General features: G+C 34.3%; 2 protein-coding genes across 2 annotated transcripts; both read right to left on the reverse strand.

The window, feature by feature from the left end:
- Window positions 1-3,146: 3,146 nt before the first annotated feature.
- On the reverse strand, window positions 3,147-4,016 carry LOC133307331 (glycine-rich cell wall structural protein 2-like). Its single transcript, XM_061507824.1, has one exon. It carries the CDS (start codon window positions 3,938-3,940, stop codon window positions 3,377-3,379), a length of 564 nt encoding a protein of 187 aa, XP_061363808.1. The 5' UTR covers window positions 3,941-4,016; the 3' UTR covers window positions 3,147-3,376.
- An 11,237-nt stretch (window positions 4,017-15,253) lies between these two features.
- LOC133307311 (peroxidase 65-like) lies at window positions 15,254-16,237 on the reverse strand. Its single transcript, XM_061507801.1, has one exon. It carries the CDS (start codon window positions 16,235-16,237, stop codon window positions 15,254-15,256), a length of 984 nt encoding a protein of 327 aa, XP_061363785.1.

The raw sequence follows: 16,237 nt of genomic DNA on the forward strand, positions 1-16,237 counted from the left end.
GCTGTGATAGCTATTGAGAATTAGCAATTCACTTGTGGGTTGTCAGAACCCCACACCAGTGAGTTGTGTGTGTGTGTGTGTTTTTTTTTTCTTTTCATCGTAATCATTCTGCATTAGTTGAACTTACTATTTATTTATTTAAGACTAATTTGATGGCTTGGTTGGTTGGTGATTGTATCAAGTCCGGTTGTGCGTGATACCGTGTCTTAATATTCTGTGGACTTGAATCAGCAAGCATGTTTCCACTTTTCTTCGAAGTACACTGATAAAATCGTAATTTTCTTCTTAAAGTGAAACTCAATTATCATTTATTAAAAGGGTTCGTGGCTTCTGTGACTGCTGATGAGAAAAGTTGCAGTAAATTTTTAACACTAGGATACACGTGCGGATCTTAGGATACACGTGTGGATTCTATCAAAAAAAAAAAAAAAACAGGATTCGGACGCGTATCCTGATAAAAGAAGCTGCACTTTTTCCCTTCTGCAGTCAGATAAGAAGTACTTCCCCCTTATTAAAAAGCTATGACTTACACCTAAAACTTTCTCTTACTAAGTATAGCAATTTTCCTTCTTAGTGAAAACTTCATTGTGAAGACTCCAAAAGTTATAGCTGTTTCGGGGTACTCTTATAGCAGTTTGTTTTTTTACTTAAAAAAAAGGATACGAAAGAAAATAATTACAAAGATAAAAATTATATAAATATATATATTTTTTTTCATATTTGATAAAGTATTTACCGTAATACTAAAAGTATTTTCCACACTTTGCAGGCATAAGCATGCGAGATCGACTGGGATATTTCTGAAGCTTTTTGAAAGTTTGTGGGGGTCCTTTCTTTTGCCCTTGCAAGGCATATAAGCATGCGAGATCGACTGCGATATTTCTGAAGCTTTTTGAAAGTTGTGGGGGACAGGGGGTCCTTTCCTTTGCCCTTGGCATCCAAACCTGGTTTGATTTCGTCATGGTTGACATCTGCTACGTCACATTTAGATAGTGTTCCTTACTAGCTGTACCATACCTCCAAAAAAATATATATTTCAATGGATAGTTATAAAATTAAATGTTTTTAAAAAAATTTGTCTGATTGACGTGAAAAGAAAAAAAAATAACTTCAATAATTTAATTATGTATTCTTCAAAATATATAATTAAAATAATACCCTGGGTGGCTCTAAAAATGCTCTCTTCCAAAAGGTCTGTTGTCAGCTTCTGAGTGTTGCGAAACGATAAGTCGCGTGGAGTAGTGTCTGATTTAATTGAAAGTTTTATGTAATAATAGTTCTAAGGAAATAGAATAATTAAATAGGATATTGAGGACAAAAAATAGAATTTCAAAAGTAAAGTATTTAGGATTTAATTAAATAAAAAATATGAGGAAAAGTAATCCGAAAATTTTGTGTATTACTATGGTTACACACCATGTTTTATGAGATAATCTCGCAGTGTTGATTTGTCCTATATATTTTTGCGTCCGCAAAGATTGCGTATGCTTTGATCATGATATGGATTTTGATTGGTTATTGTACCGTAAGGATTATACCAGCTCGTTCCCTACAAGGGAGTAAAGTCACTATATAGGTGAGCTGATTAGTCCAGATACTGACCAAGCTAGTCAGTCATATTCCAAATATAGATCTAACAAGTATGGGGGGTAGTAGTTAGTGTGTTATGAGTTGGTAATGCAAAGGGTCAAAGTAACGGTACATAATCATCCTTTGTTAAGTGTTATGGGGGTATTTATAGGAAAAGGGGAAAGTTACCTCACACGAGTAGGTAGGGGAGGTCAACTCCTTGGGAGCTGCTAGACGGCCTGCGGTCAGGCGGTTGTAGCAATGACACCCTCTGTTGGTGTAGTAGCAGTCGCTGCCTTGTCCATGCTAGCAGATATTTTTTATTTAGGGGTCCTGAAGGATTTCTTTGCATGTGTTTGATCTCTAGGCAAGATATTAAAATGTCTTATCTTAGGAATACTCCTGTCGGGAGGTAGGAGGTGGAGAACGTCACTCGTCTTTGGCCAGTAGGACTGACGTGGGCGCCCATAGACAATTGGGCTTGCTGTGATGGGCTTAAGCTGCAGGGGCTTTCCAGAACAGTTATCATGTGGATGGTAACTATTGAATGTATACCATTTTAATTTTTGTGAATTATTACTATCTTTCATTTTAGTTATATAAATATTATAACACAGGGAATGGTATAAACAAAAAAAATTCCTCTTCTTCAAAGATCACGTAAAAAGCTCTCATTTTTATGGTTTGTAATGATATTGTTTTATAGTGTATGGTTGCAAATTACAAGTTATGTCAAACAAATATCATTATCATAGTTTAGTGTTTAGCGGACGGAGTTGCTTCTCTAACAACATCGTATATTGAATATGTACAAATAGCTTTTATTTTAATTTTTTTCATCAATAATTATAAATCTTTTGTTTAGAGGACTCAAGTCTGGGTTTAGTCATCGCTCGCCAATTGCCATCATTGTTGATTGCATTATCAATGTGCGTGTGCTCTCGGGGGATTCTCACTCCTCAAGGGCAGGCTTTGCTTTTTTGTTTGTTTGTTGGTATCCAAGCTTTGCTTTTAAATTTCATGGTTTTGTGAAAAAGATTAGCAAATCAAGTAATAAACGTACGGAACATTCCCTTTCAAAGCCATAAAAATGCTTTTAACATAAGTGGTGTAATTAAGAAGTTTGTGCCATTTAAAAATATTTAAATGACTTAATTCGATATGCTTAATTTTAATCCATTGTTGGATTTAGCATATATATATTGATAATGATTAAAAGCGAATTTTTTTCTTTTTGAAAATTTTAAATTTTTTTTTAAAAAGTAATTATATTTTTAAAATAAGTTAATTTAAATCCACACTTAAAAGATTTTTATACTATTATTACTCATATGTTAACATATTATTAAAATAAGTTTTTTCTTCTTAAATTATTATTATTCTAGTTATTTTTTTGTAATAATGTGTTAATATATGATTTGTGTTGTTTTACAAAAGACTCAATTATATCAAAAAAAATGGAAAGAGAATATTCTTTGCCTCACTCCAAGTCACCAAGTTAACATTAATTAATATTTGAGTTTAATAAAAATAAGATAAGATAATTCTAAAAAAGAGAGGAAGAGAGATAAAAGGGGAAACGCAGCTAACTATGCTTTCATTAATATTGTGCTTTATAACATCACTTACAACGATACACAGTAATATTTATAGTAACCATGATACATACATAGTATATAACACCACCATGCATGAAGCAGCACGACCAAGAAGTCACACTGCAAATTTATTTTTGGAAATGACATATAAGATTGAATGATACCTAAAAACAAAACCAATAATAATAATTAACTAACTCTTCATACGTTTAAGGGAATTCATTATCATATCCTCCACCACCAGACCCATATCCTGAACCATACCCAGACCCACTGCCGTAGCCAGAACCTCCATTACCTCCGCCACCACCTCCTCCTCCTCCTCCTCCTCCACCACCACCTTTACCTCCTCCTTCACCATAGCCACCTCCTTCTCCATAACCAGAACCAGAACCAGAACCAGAACCATAGCCAGAACCACCTGAACCACCACCACCACCTCCCCCTTTACCACCCCCTCCACCACCACCTCCACCTTTTCCAGCTCCTCCGCCAGACCCGTATCCAGAGCCATACCCGGATCCATATCCGGACCCATACCCTGAACCACCAGACCCACCACCACCTCCTCCACCTCCTCCTTTACCACCACCACCACCTCCTCCTCCTGTTACTCCACCATACCCTTCACCCCCACCAGACCCATACCCTGAACCACGTCCACCAACACCGCCACCACCACCACCTTTTCCACCAAGTAACCTAGCAGCAAAAGCTACGTCCACAATAAGCAAAACAATGAAACCAACCCCTATGACCTTAGTGCTGGCCATCTCTACACTGCCACAGACTCAATCTGTGAAAATGAGAAACTGCACTGGTTTGAGACAACAGATATAAACACGTACTTACTCTGGTGCCAAAAAGGGTGAGGTAAGGTACCCTATATATACACATTGTAAAGCTCATTCTAGTAGGTTACTCTTTTTATTTTTATTTTAAAGTAACGGATTCAACTTAAAAGTTTAAGTTAGCAGTGGATGAGATTATATTAATAATTTTTATATATTTTTATATGGCCTTCACAAAAGAATCATTGATCTTGAAAGATGGATAATGCACCAATAACAGCCTATTTATTCTAATAAATTTCACAAAGAAAATGAAAGGCTGTGAGAATCCAACCCTAAACACCAAAATGAATCAATTTAATCCAAATACATTAATAATTTTTATATATCTCTACCACTTTTGATAACACCAAACCAGTCACTGTTTTATGGGTTTTATGTTTGTTATGTTACATAATGTAACATAATTTTCCTACGCACAATTTTATGTGGGTCCCATCTCTTGATTTTTCTCTCTTCTTTCTTCTCTCTCCTCTCTTCTCAATTGTGTGTGTAGAAAAGTTATGTTAGATCATGTAACATAATAAACATAAAACCTTTATTTTATATCTATAAATATTGATATACTATAAATTGAAGGAACGTGCTGCGAGGGACTTTGTTAGTGGTTGCACTTAGTGGATGATTACGTGGAATCTCTTCCATGCTATACACTAATTTATACCTTAATTGGTACCCACTTTTGACTTAAGCCTTCCTCAATATTTTACATTATTAGTATAGGCAAATTGAGCCAATCAGCTGCGTCCACATTTCGTGTTTCTGTTCACTTCACATATGAAGATATATGAGTGCTTGAGATCGAGCACAATAATACACATATACATTGGGGTTCTTTGATCATCTAGAATACTATTTTCCTTCAATAAATCAAATAAGGGCTGAAATAAAATTATTTGAGAATTAAGATTAGGTGAGCAAAACACCTTCTCCTCCAACTTAAATAATATATTAATAATTAAGGTCACAACTACATCAAATTAAACAGATAAAATGAAAATTGTGTGATTTTTTTTTTTTGGTAAGAGCACAATTGCAACTCTTCTAAGGATAACATAGATACTCTTAAAAATTAATCAATGTCAAAACAATATGATCCAAATGGACTGCAAATGAAGTCTTTTAGTCCTTATAGGTGTCTAGATCAACTTATCAGGTAGTCCACATTGCACACAACACTTCTTTTTCACGAAAAAATATTTATGCAGCACCAACACCCACCACTACCATAACTATCATAATATGAAATATTCCCTACGCCTACAATCCAAAATCTGTCGGTGGTGTTTGTCTACTTTCTTGTAATGTACTCTTCAAAATGACAAATGGCACTCTATTATATAGCTTCAGTAGCTTCCTGTATCGCACTCTGCCTACAATCATTACAGGATTGAACTCATATCAATGAATATTGACCATATCAAAATGGGCACAATGGGCCATTTTCATTTTCTCTAAATTACTCCATACATATTTAATTTAAAATAAACGAGCAACATATTCTCATACATTAATTAATAATTAATATCTGGGTTATTGTGGCCATTATAATGGCAAAATGAAAATAAAGAAGAGACTTTAGAGGCACCACTAAATTTTGCTTAGCTTAGTGGTACACGTATGCGTGTCTATATATCTAACCCTCACTCACTAGAGTTGTGCTTTTGAGTCAAATAGTTTTTAATTAATATCAGCTATATATATCATGTCATTGAAGGATGAGCGTGATCTTAATTTTTGATATCCATGTGTGTGGAAAAAACTGTACCTTTTTTAAAAGATCTGTTTATAAAATTTTTTTTAATAAATTTTTGTAAATTACATTATGTATATTCGGGAGAACATAGTATAGTATAACCTAATATTCTCTTAGGAGAATATAGTATAATTTATAAATAAAAAATTTATAAATATAACCCTTTCCTATATATACATTCTAAAATATCCTTGTAACTATCGATATACATGGGGCTCATGTTTTCGCGTATGGATTTTTTTCCTTTTGCATTATTTCATCTTTTTTAAATATTGATTTGACTGTGAAGAGTCACCTAGGGTGTGTTTGGTTGGAGGTTTTTGAAGAGATTGATAGGTAAATGTGAAGTGGGGAAATTTGGTGTCCATATTTGGTTGAGAGAGGTTCCAAATTTATCTACCTAAATGAGTATGCTAGCAAACCACTTTGTTTATCATTTTGGGAAGAGATTGCCGGCCAAAAAAACCCTTTTCATATGTGGTATTTGCGGTTAGCTATGTATTTGGTTTAAGGGTCCCTTTTTTCTCATGTTGTAGGAGAAAAAATTCTCCTATTATAGACACAATAAGTGATAGGTCCCACCTCTAATTAAAAAACAAAAATAAAAAAAGTTGTTGCACACATTTCGATGTCTCTCTAGTAGGAGAAAAGATTCTTATGTAACATGAGAATTCTTTTCCCCTTGGTTTAATGGGTGTAATAAACAAAAGACCAACTTACCCTCTGTTACGAGCGTACTTCAATGTTTTAATATTTTAATATTGTAATGTTGCCATCTACTTTTGATTCTTATAAAAGACAAATAATTTATTATTATTTTAGCAAACATCATCTTTTGTTTCTGTCCATGCATTACGATATGTAATTCATCTTTTTTTTTCTCTTTTCCTTTTTTTATAAAAAAAAAACAAACATGATTTGAATACCTTAGCTATTCGTTTTAATTCACGGCCGTTTTTATAACTGATTCATTTTTTGAAAACCAAGGTTATTTTCGTAATAGCATTTTTTATCCCATCTATATTTTACCAAAAGCCAAACATAGACTTTACAAAAGTTACCTAATTTCTCCGGTAAATTTTTTCCCAACCAAATAACTATTTTTACATTTTCCTACCAAACTCACTTTTCAACTATTTTCCTACTAATCATATTTTCCTATGATTCATAAAAATTTCCCCTTAACCAAACGCCCCCACATATAAATTACAATTCCTTATTCCACCGCAATACAGCAACCACCAATAAACACCCAATCAATTTACTCATCTCAGACCAATCATTTTTTATTTTTATTTTATAAACCATATGTATCTTTCTTTCGCGTAGTAATCCTGTTCGAGTGGGGAAGTTGAGAACATTCACATTATGGTGGAGTTAATTTTCACAAAAAAAAAAATTTGCAGTCACAAAAATTTGAGTACAAAACTTTGCTTAAACGAAATCAAGCATATATAACTAACCATTTTGATTCGGACCAATAATTAATCACCGGTTCATCTATCTGAAACCAACAAATATAAATTATTTTAAAGAGTACTATGTTAATATGGAAATAATTTCTTTAGAAAAAGCACAGTATTCTCATATTATGTTTTATCACTTTTAGCAGATAACTTGAATGTAAGAGTGATAAATGAGAGAATTCAAATCTAAAATCAACTTTCCTGCTAATGGTTTATATATTACTGTATTATAAAAAGTACCCCAAACATATTGGCCTTCCAAATTGATGAAGTAAATGAGCTATAAATGTCGGGATTCAATTTCCTACCTATCCATGAGGTGGTGCTCAAACGAGCTTCAAATTAAAAAAATGTTGTTAATTAGTCAGGGAACCTCACACGTGAATTCTTTATTGGCTAATTAAATTAACATATAGATGAGTACCAAATTCAGATATAAACGCAATTGAAGATAAACCGGCCGGTTTTCTTTCTTCTTTCTTTTTTAGACAGAATTAAATCATTTGATAAAATCCAGGGACTATATTAATAAAATCATTTGAACCAATTATGTAGAAAGTCATAGAATTTTGCAATTTTAATCTCGAACTAATGTTCCATTAATGAACCAAACATAGATCATAGAAAAAAAAAATTGTAGTAAGAACTTTACCACATTGAAACACAACATGTTGCTTTTAATTAATACTTTCTTTTATCGCTTTCATTTTGTTTAAGGACATCAATCTTATTCTTCATCCAATTGATGTTAATATGTTGCAGCAGATCTCAGTTCTATGGTTGATAACACAAATTCATCTCGAGGAACAAATATTGAAAAAGTTCCCAAAAGGATTTATCTAATTAGAAAAATATGTATCAGGAACCAACTCATGAACAACATCCATATCACTCACGCTATAATTCCTCCCATTTGAGTTTAGAATTTTGTGTTGGAATTTTATATATATATATATATATATATATATATATATATATATATATATATATATATATATATATATATATATATAAATTGTGTAGAGAATCTATTGGTTATGAATAAGAAGTTTGGTAGTGAAAGAGTGTGTCTTTTCGTCGACAAACAGATGTATCTTTTCATCCTAAAGGATGTGTTGTTTCATCCGAACGGATGTGTTGTTTCATCCGAACGGATGTGTTGTTTCATCCGAATAGATGTGTTGTTTCATCCTAACGGACATGTTGTTTCATCCTAACAGACATGTTGTTTCATCCTTGAATGGGTGCCTTTTCGTGTTGAATGAATGTGTCTTTTCGTGTCCAACGGATGTGTTGTTTCGTCGTCGAATAGGTGCCTTTTGAAACGTGACCGGTCAGTGTCTATAAATAGACACTGACACCTTCATAAAATGTATCCAGTTTTCTGCACTTAAACTCTGCCGAAATTTTTCTCCTTCCGGTTTTGCATACTGTTGTTCATCCTCCGGTGTGATTTCCTCTGGCAATTGTTGTGTTCGTTTGGGCTGTTGATTGGTAGTGCCACTATTCTTCAGACGTAATCCGTTCTATCCTGGGAGACAAGTGTCCATCAACCTTAGGCATCAGTGAGGGGGCAAATTGTCTTAAGGAGACACGTTCTGTGGGCTCGGATTTAATTCATCTACTTCTGACATATCATTCTATCTGTTCTATCATTCTGCTTGCATCATCATCTGATTTCAAGTAAGTCAGTTCTTTAATTTTAATATTTATAATTGCACAGTGATAATTCTGATCATCTACCTCCTCTGGTTCTATACATGGGTTCAAATCTTTTAGTGATATAATATCACCCACTGTCTTCAATAACAATCTTAAGACAATTTGGTGTTTTGAACCTGTGATCAGTATATTCTGTTTTTTGTTTTATATACTGTTTTTATTTACTATATAATTAAAAGATTAATCTGTGTGATTGATCGAAATTTCTGTTTATGTAATAGAAATGAAAATTATAATCTGTGTTGAATGTTTGATTTGTAAACATTCAAATGGTGGGATATTTATTTTGATATTTTATAAATATTAATGTGATTTTTAATTTTTATCAGTATCATTTTTTTCTGAATATTCATCTATGTTTGAATATTGAAAATGATGCATTGTTTTCCTGATACTTGAATAGCGGTTTTTGTGTTGAACCGACACTGTTTTCCTTTGGTATAGATATTATTTTTCTTCTCACAATTTCATCTCGATTGACGTGCCTTTACACAGTTCTCACGAAAGTTTTGTATTTGCATCTCATTTCTCGGCTTTCGTGTTTGAAGAATCCGATTAATTGCTTATTTTATAGTTTGGATACAGATATTTTTTTTGGTTTTGAGATATATATTATTTGTCTCGATTTTCGTATCCATGGAATAGCATTTTAAATTTACAATCCTCTACCTTCAAGTTTTATACACAGATCGCTGTTGTTTCATATTGATTTGGAGGGAAATATCTAATATACTACTATAGTACCATTTGTTTGGTGCTACCCGTCAATAGAAATCAATAATAAATTGTGATATTTGAACACATAGGAGAGAGAAATATTTTATTATCCAAATGTCAGTTGTTTAATGAAAGAGTTATCTACTACAGATGTATGGAATATGTTCTCGATTTGGAGAAGTATATGACTTTTCGGTAACCGTGCGTCATTGTTGCATTTTAATATATTCTTTGAATTCAATTCATTGTTACTTTTGGTAATTTGCTTTTGCTGATGTGAATTGTACGTATATGTATATATATTCCAACTCCATTTCTACAGTGTGTGTTTAGATTAATTTGCTTCTCGGTTTTTGTGCTTCTTATATAAGAAGTTGGAACTTTTTCTACTATTAAGACATGGTTTGTGCTGTGTGCACTTTTTCATTTTTGTGTTCCTGAGATCTGTGTTTGTTGAATAAACCATCCCTGTTTCGATCGGTATAAATATTTTTTATTGTTTATATTATCTCGATTGTCGTGTCTTGATGATATCACTTTTCCAACCATTGGTTTAAAAAAAAAATGATGTGAAAGTTAAGTTTTAATCAGTATATGAACGATAAAACTGTGGTTCCTTCGTACACATGTATGATGTATTACATGATACTTTTTGTTCAATTATATGGAATCACAATGTGTGGGAAATGTGAAGCACTTATTGGTGCATTGAAAAACTTTGTTTTTAAAACTAATACCAGTTTATTTCAACGGCTTTCCATTTGAAATGGAATTAATGGTTGGCTTATTTCGATTGTCGTGCTATATTGCTTTTGAATTGCATTTGCAATTTCTGTACAATGTTACATTTTTTGTTTTGACAATCAATGCATGAAATGGAATTAATGGTTCTTAATGATCATTGACTCATGGTTTATAAATATAAAATTTGTGTGATATTACATTAAATGCATAACAGGTATGTTTGCATATAAGTGAAAACTGTGATATATTGTGGATATGATATGTTCATATGCCGTAACAATATACATCAATTGAATGGTATATAGTATGATAAATGAGAAATATTTATGACATGAATATTTTGTTATATTAATTATTATGTGGGAAATGTCATGCGTTTATTGGCATTCAATTGTATATGGTACACTTAATGGATTTGATGGTATATGATGGTGTGTGATATCCATTATAAATGTGAAAGTTTGACTTTATGATTTAGGCAAGTGATAATTCTTGTTTAAAAAATGCACTATGTGCTTTGATGGATATAAAAGTCTTATATCTAGTAAAATATTTGATAATGTGTGAACTTATAAGGGCTATCATAGTGGTGGCATGATCAAGGTAAGTGGATGACTTTGAATATTGTAAATGTCACGATAATTGTATATTATTTTATATTATTTAATATATGTTAATGTTCAGTAAGAAAATCAAAGGCATAAGGAGCAATCGAGTGGGGAGAGTATGATGGCCCATTCGAAAAATTTTGTTTAGAGTTTGGTATTACATACCAAATGATGGCTCCTTATGCTCCACAATCCAATAGGATTGCTGTGAAAAAGACCCAGACATTAAATGATATGATCTAGTTGATGTCTGGTTTGTGGGGGAAAGTCATTTAATGACAAAGTATATATAATCAGTAAAGTACCCCACAAGAAAATTAAGAACATCCCCTACGAAATATGGAAAGGAAGGGAGCCTACCTTGAATTATCTTGAAGTGTGGGGGTGTTTGACAAAGAGCATACCATACGATATATGGAAAAGAAAGAAGCCATCCCTGAAATACTTTAGAGTGTGGAGGTGCTTGGCTAAGGTTGCGGTTCCTAAACCTAAAAGGTTGAAAATCGGACCTAAAACCGTGGATTGTGTATTCATCGGTTATGCACTTAATAGTAGTGCTTATCGGTTTCTAGTTTGTAAATCTGATGTTTCAGATATACACGTTAATACGGTTATTGAGTCAAGGGAAGTTACTTTCTTTGAAGATGTATTTCCGTATAAGAAAATATATGAATCAAGTGGTAGTAATGATGATCAGGTTGTGATACCTCGGGATGCTACAACTAATACTGATCCTGTAGAGGATGTAGAAGATAAACCTAGACGTAGCAAGAGGCAAAGGACCGCCACATCCTTTGGACCTGATTTTATGACATAGAAAATGAGCCTCGGACGTATAAGGAAGCTATAACGTCCCCGGAAGGACCATTCTGGGAAGAAGCTATCAATAGTGAAATAGAATCTATCTTGTCCAACCACACTTGGGAATTGGTAAATCTTCCTCCTGGCAAGTAAGTGGGTTTTCAAAAGAAAAATGAAAGAGAATGGCACTATTGATAAATATAAAGCAAGGCTTGTGGTAAAAGGCTACAGGCAACGTGAAGGTCTCGATTATTTCGATACTTATTCACCGGTTACAAGGATCACATCCATTAGGATGTTGATCGCGGTAACTGCATTGAATGGATTACAAATACATTAAATAGATGTTAAGACCGCCTTCTTAAACGGCGACCTGGAAGAAGAGATATACTTAGAACAACCTGAAGGTTTTGTTTTGTTGTTCCAGGATAAGAACGGAAAGTTTGTCGCTAAATAAAATCCCTTTACGGGTTAAAGCAAGCTCCAAAACAATGGCATGCAAAATTTGACAATGTTATGTTATCAAATGGATTTCGAATCAATGAGTGTGACAAATGTGTCTATGTTCGAAATACTGAAAAAATTTCCATTGTCTGTCTTTATGTAGACGACATATTGATCATGGGTAGTAATAATCAAATGGTTAAAGTTACTAAACAGTTACTTAATAGTAAGTTTGATATGAAAGATATGGGGATAGCAGACGTTATCCTAGGTATTAAAATTCATAGAACATCTACAGAGTTGGCCTTATCACAGGCTCACTATGTAGCTAAGGTTCTTGAGAAATTCAAGAGTTTGAAAAAAAAAAATCTTGTAAGGAACCCTGTAGATTCTAATCTGAGTTTATTAAAGAACACTGGTAAAGCTACAGCACAGAAGCTATATGCTCAAGTGTTGGGAAGCCTTATGTATGTTATGAACTGCACCAGACCTGATATTGCTTATGCAGTAAGTCTGTTAAGTCGCTTTACTAGTAATCCAAATGAAAATCATTGGAAAGCTATGGTAAGAGTTTTGGGATACCTGAAGTATACTCAAAATTTTGCTTTGCATTACGAGAAATACCCCGCAGTTATAGAAGGGTATTGTGATGCAAATTGGATCACCGGCTCTAACGACACTAGATCCACAAGTGGATATGTGTTCACCCTTGGTGGATGTGCTGTGTCTTGGAAATCGTCCAAGCAGACCTGCATTGCAAGGTTAACCATGGAAGCAGAATTTATTGCTTTAGATAAAGCCGGTGAAGAAGCCGAATGGCTTCGTAATTTTATTGAGGATGTTCCTAATTGGCCAAGATCGGTCCCAGCCGTATGCATACATTGTGATAGCCAAGAAGCTATTGGAAGGGCCAAGAACGTCATGTATAACGGTAAGTCTAGACACATACGTCGAAGACATGATACCGTTAGACAACTACTCTCGAATGGAATCATTTCAATTGACTATGTTAAGTCTAAGGAGAACATAGCGGATCCGTTAACCAAAGGGATTCCTAGAGAGTTGGTTGAAAAATTTGCCGAAAGGAATGGGTTTAAGGCCTATCAATTGTTGAGCATTGCGGTAACTCTACCTAGAAGAGTGGAGATCCCATGAACTAGGTTCAAAGAGACAACTAAGTGATGGTCGACTGTTTAAACACTGTGGAGTTTTAAACTCATACTCATTCCTAAGACAAGACAGTGTATTTATGAGGGTAAGCACTTAGGCTTTTAATGATTTCTTAATCTGTTGTGTTCAGATGATGTATAAGTAAGTTACATCACAAGAAATCACCTATGTGAGTGTGAAGTCAGGGCCGCTTCTATGAGAATTCTTCAAAGGCCGATTCTCTAAAACACTCGCAGAACCAGGCAGGTGTCCCACGGCCAAAATGGGCGCAACAAAGGACCAACAATGCTAGAGAAGCAATTGTGTGACTCCTATTGTCTAGGTATACACTAAAGGTTTACGGTTCAAGTCGACCTAGACCACCGATTGACCGAGTATATCCGATAGGTTTCCACTAGAGAAGGTTCAAAGGTAACTCCACCTATCTCGATGCAGTTGTTTCTCGTTGAGGAAATTACACTTTGCATTTATATTCTTATGCATTTTTGTCACGATGATTTGACTTCTTATCCATGTGGGGGATTGTTTGAATTTATATATATATATATATATATATATATATATATATATATATATATAAATTGTGTAGACAATCTATTGGTTATGAATAAGAAGTTTGGTAGTGAAAGGGTGTGTCTTTTTGTCGACAAACAGATGTATCTTTTCATCCTAAAGGATGTGTTGTTTCATCCGAACGGATGTGTTGTTTCATCCGAACGGATGTGTTGTTTCATCTGAACGGATGTGTTGTTTCATCCGAATAGATATGTTGTTTCATCCTAAGGGATGTGTTGTTTCATCCTAACGGACATGTTGTTTCATCCTAACGGACATGTTGTTTCATCCTTGAATGGGTGCCTTTTCGTGTTGAATGAATGTGTCTTTTCGTGTCCAACGGATGTGTTGTTTAGTCGTCGAATAGGTGCCTTTTGAAACGTGACCGGTCAGTGTCTATAAATAGACACTGACACCTTCATAAAATGTATCCAGTTTTCTGCACTTAAACTCTGCCGGAATTTTTCTCCTTCCGGTTTTGCATACTGTTGTTCATCCTCCGGTGTGATTTCCTCTGGCAATTGTTGTGTTCGTTTGGGCTGTTGATTGGTAGTGCCACTATTCTTCAGACGTAATCCGTTCTATCCTGGGAGACAAGTGTCCATCAACCTTAGGCATCAGTGAGGGGGCAAATTGTCTTAAGGAGACACGTTCTGTGGGCTCGGATTTAATTCATCTACTTCTGACATATCATTCTATCTGTTCTATCATTCTGCTTGCATCATCATCTGATTTCAAGTAAGTCAGTTCTTTAATTTTAATATTTATAATTGCATAGTGATAATTCTGATCATCTACCTCCTCTGGTTCTATACATGGGTTCAAATCTTTTAGTGATATAATATCACCCACTGTCTTCAATAACATTTTGATCAACAAGATATAATAAATTGGTTATTTTATTCTTCTTCCTCTCATGCACAATCTCTAAAATTACACGAGGTATATATATATATATATAACTATACATAAATATCTAAAATACAAGGTGAACTTTCCAATGATACAATTATCATATATAGTTTATCCATGGACAAATAAATATATAGCAACACCATAGCACAAATATTAGAAAGAGTAAAACTTCATCTTCTCCATCACAAGCCCAATTTTTTTTTTTTTTTCCCCTTCACATAACAGAAATATCAAAAGGGAACCAACATAAGAATCCAAAGTGAATTTTCTTTAGATAAGGACAACATATACCCAAGGCTGGCTCTCTAGATACACAAAACTTCAAAGGTTAAGTCTTCTATGCAGTAGTAAGATTGTTGAACTGGTCACACCTGGCCCTCACCTCTCCTTTTCTACCAGTCTTCACTCCAAGCACAGAAAGCTTCTCCATTGCCTTTGCAAAATCCTGGAAGAATGCTTGTTGATCTCTTGCATAGAGCTCCACAACTGGCCTTGTCCTTGGGTCCACACTCATGAGGTAATCTGAGGTTAAGAGCCCCAACCCTTTAAGCACATTTTGGTAATATGCATTGTCAAATTTCCCTGGTGACCTCACATCATTGAATGCTGCCATTGAAGGGTCCACAGTGTAGTTCTGGCACACTTTCCTCAAACCTTCAGCCAATTTTGGGTGAAGGGTAGGATCAACCTGAGAGTTTTTGCTAAAGTTGAAGATCCTGTTGCTGAATTCCTTGCAATGTGTGAAACCAATGGTGTGTGCACCAGTTAGAGCAACCATCTCTTTAACAGTGAATTTCTTTGAAGTAAACTTGCCAATGATCTCATCCATGGTCATGTTAGTCCTTGGAATGCTTGCATCAACTCTTGAAGAATCTGATGTAAAGCTATCCTTTCTACCTAACCTCACATTATAAAAAGGACCACCCACCATCTTAACAAGGTCTCTTGTGGATTGTGCTATAATGTCAGAGCAAGATACAATACCAGGACATGATAATTCCAATGCATTCTTGATCTTCACAATGATATCAAAGGCATCACCAGAGAGGGAAAGGTTCAATTCAGCATCACGTTCAGCATGAGGGTTGTATGCATTGGAACCAACAAGAATTGAAGCATCACAACCATCAGTGATGCAATCATGAAAGAAGAGACGAAGGATACCAGCTGCTGTGGCTGGACTTACACTTTGCTTGTTGTAAACGTTTTCCATAACAATTTTGTTAAAGTCAGGGCATGTTTTCTTGTAGTAATCAATAGTGAGTTTAGCAGAGGAGAAGGGAAGGGAAAAGAAGAGAAGGAAAAGGACAAGGAAAGCCAT

The sequence above is a fragment of the Gastrolobium bilobum genome, unplaced genomic scaffold (assembly GCF_033153095.1).
Source record: "Gastrolobium bilobum isolate Gb01-03AN ecotype WA unplaced genomic scaffold, APGP_CSIRO_Gbil_v1 utg23374, whole genome shotgun sequence".
In the NCBI taxonomy this organism is placed as follows: Eukaryota; Viridiplantae; Streptophyta; class Magnoliopsida; order Fabales; family Fabaceae; genus Gastrolobium; species Gastrolobium bilobum.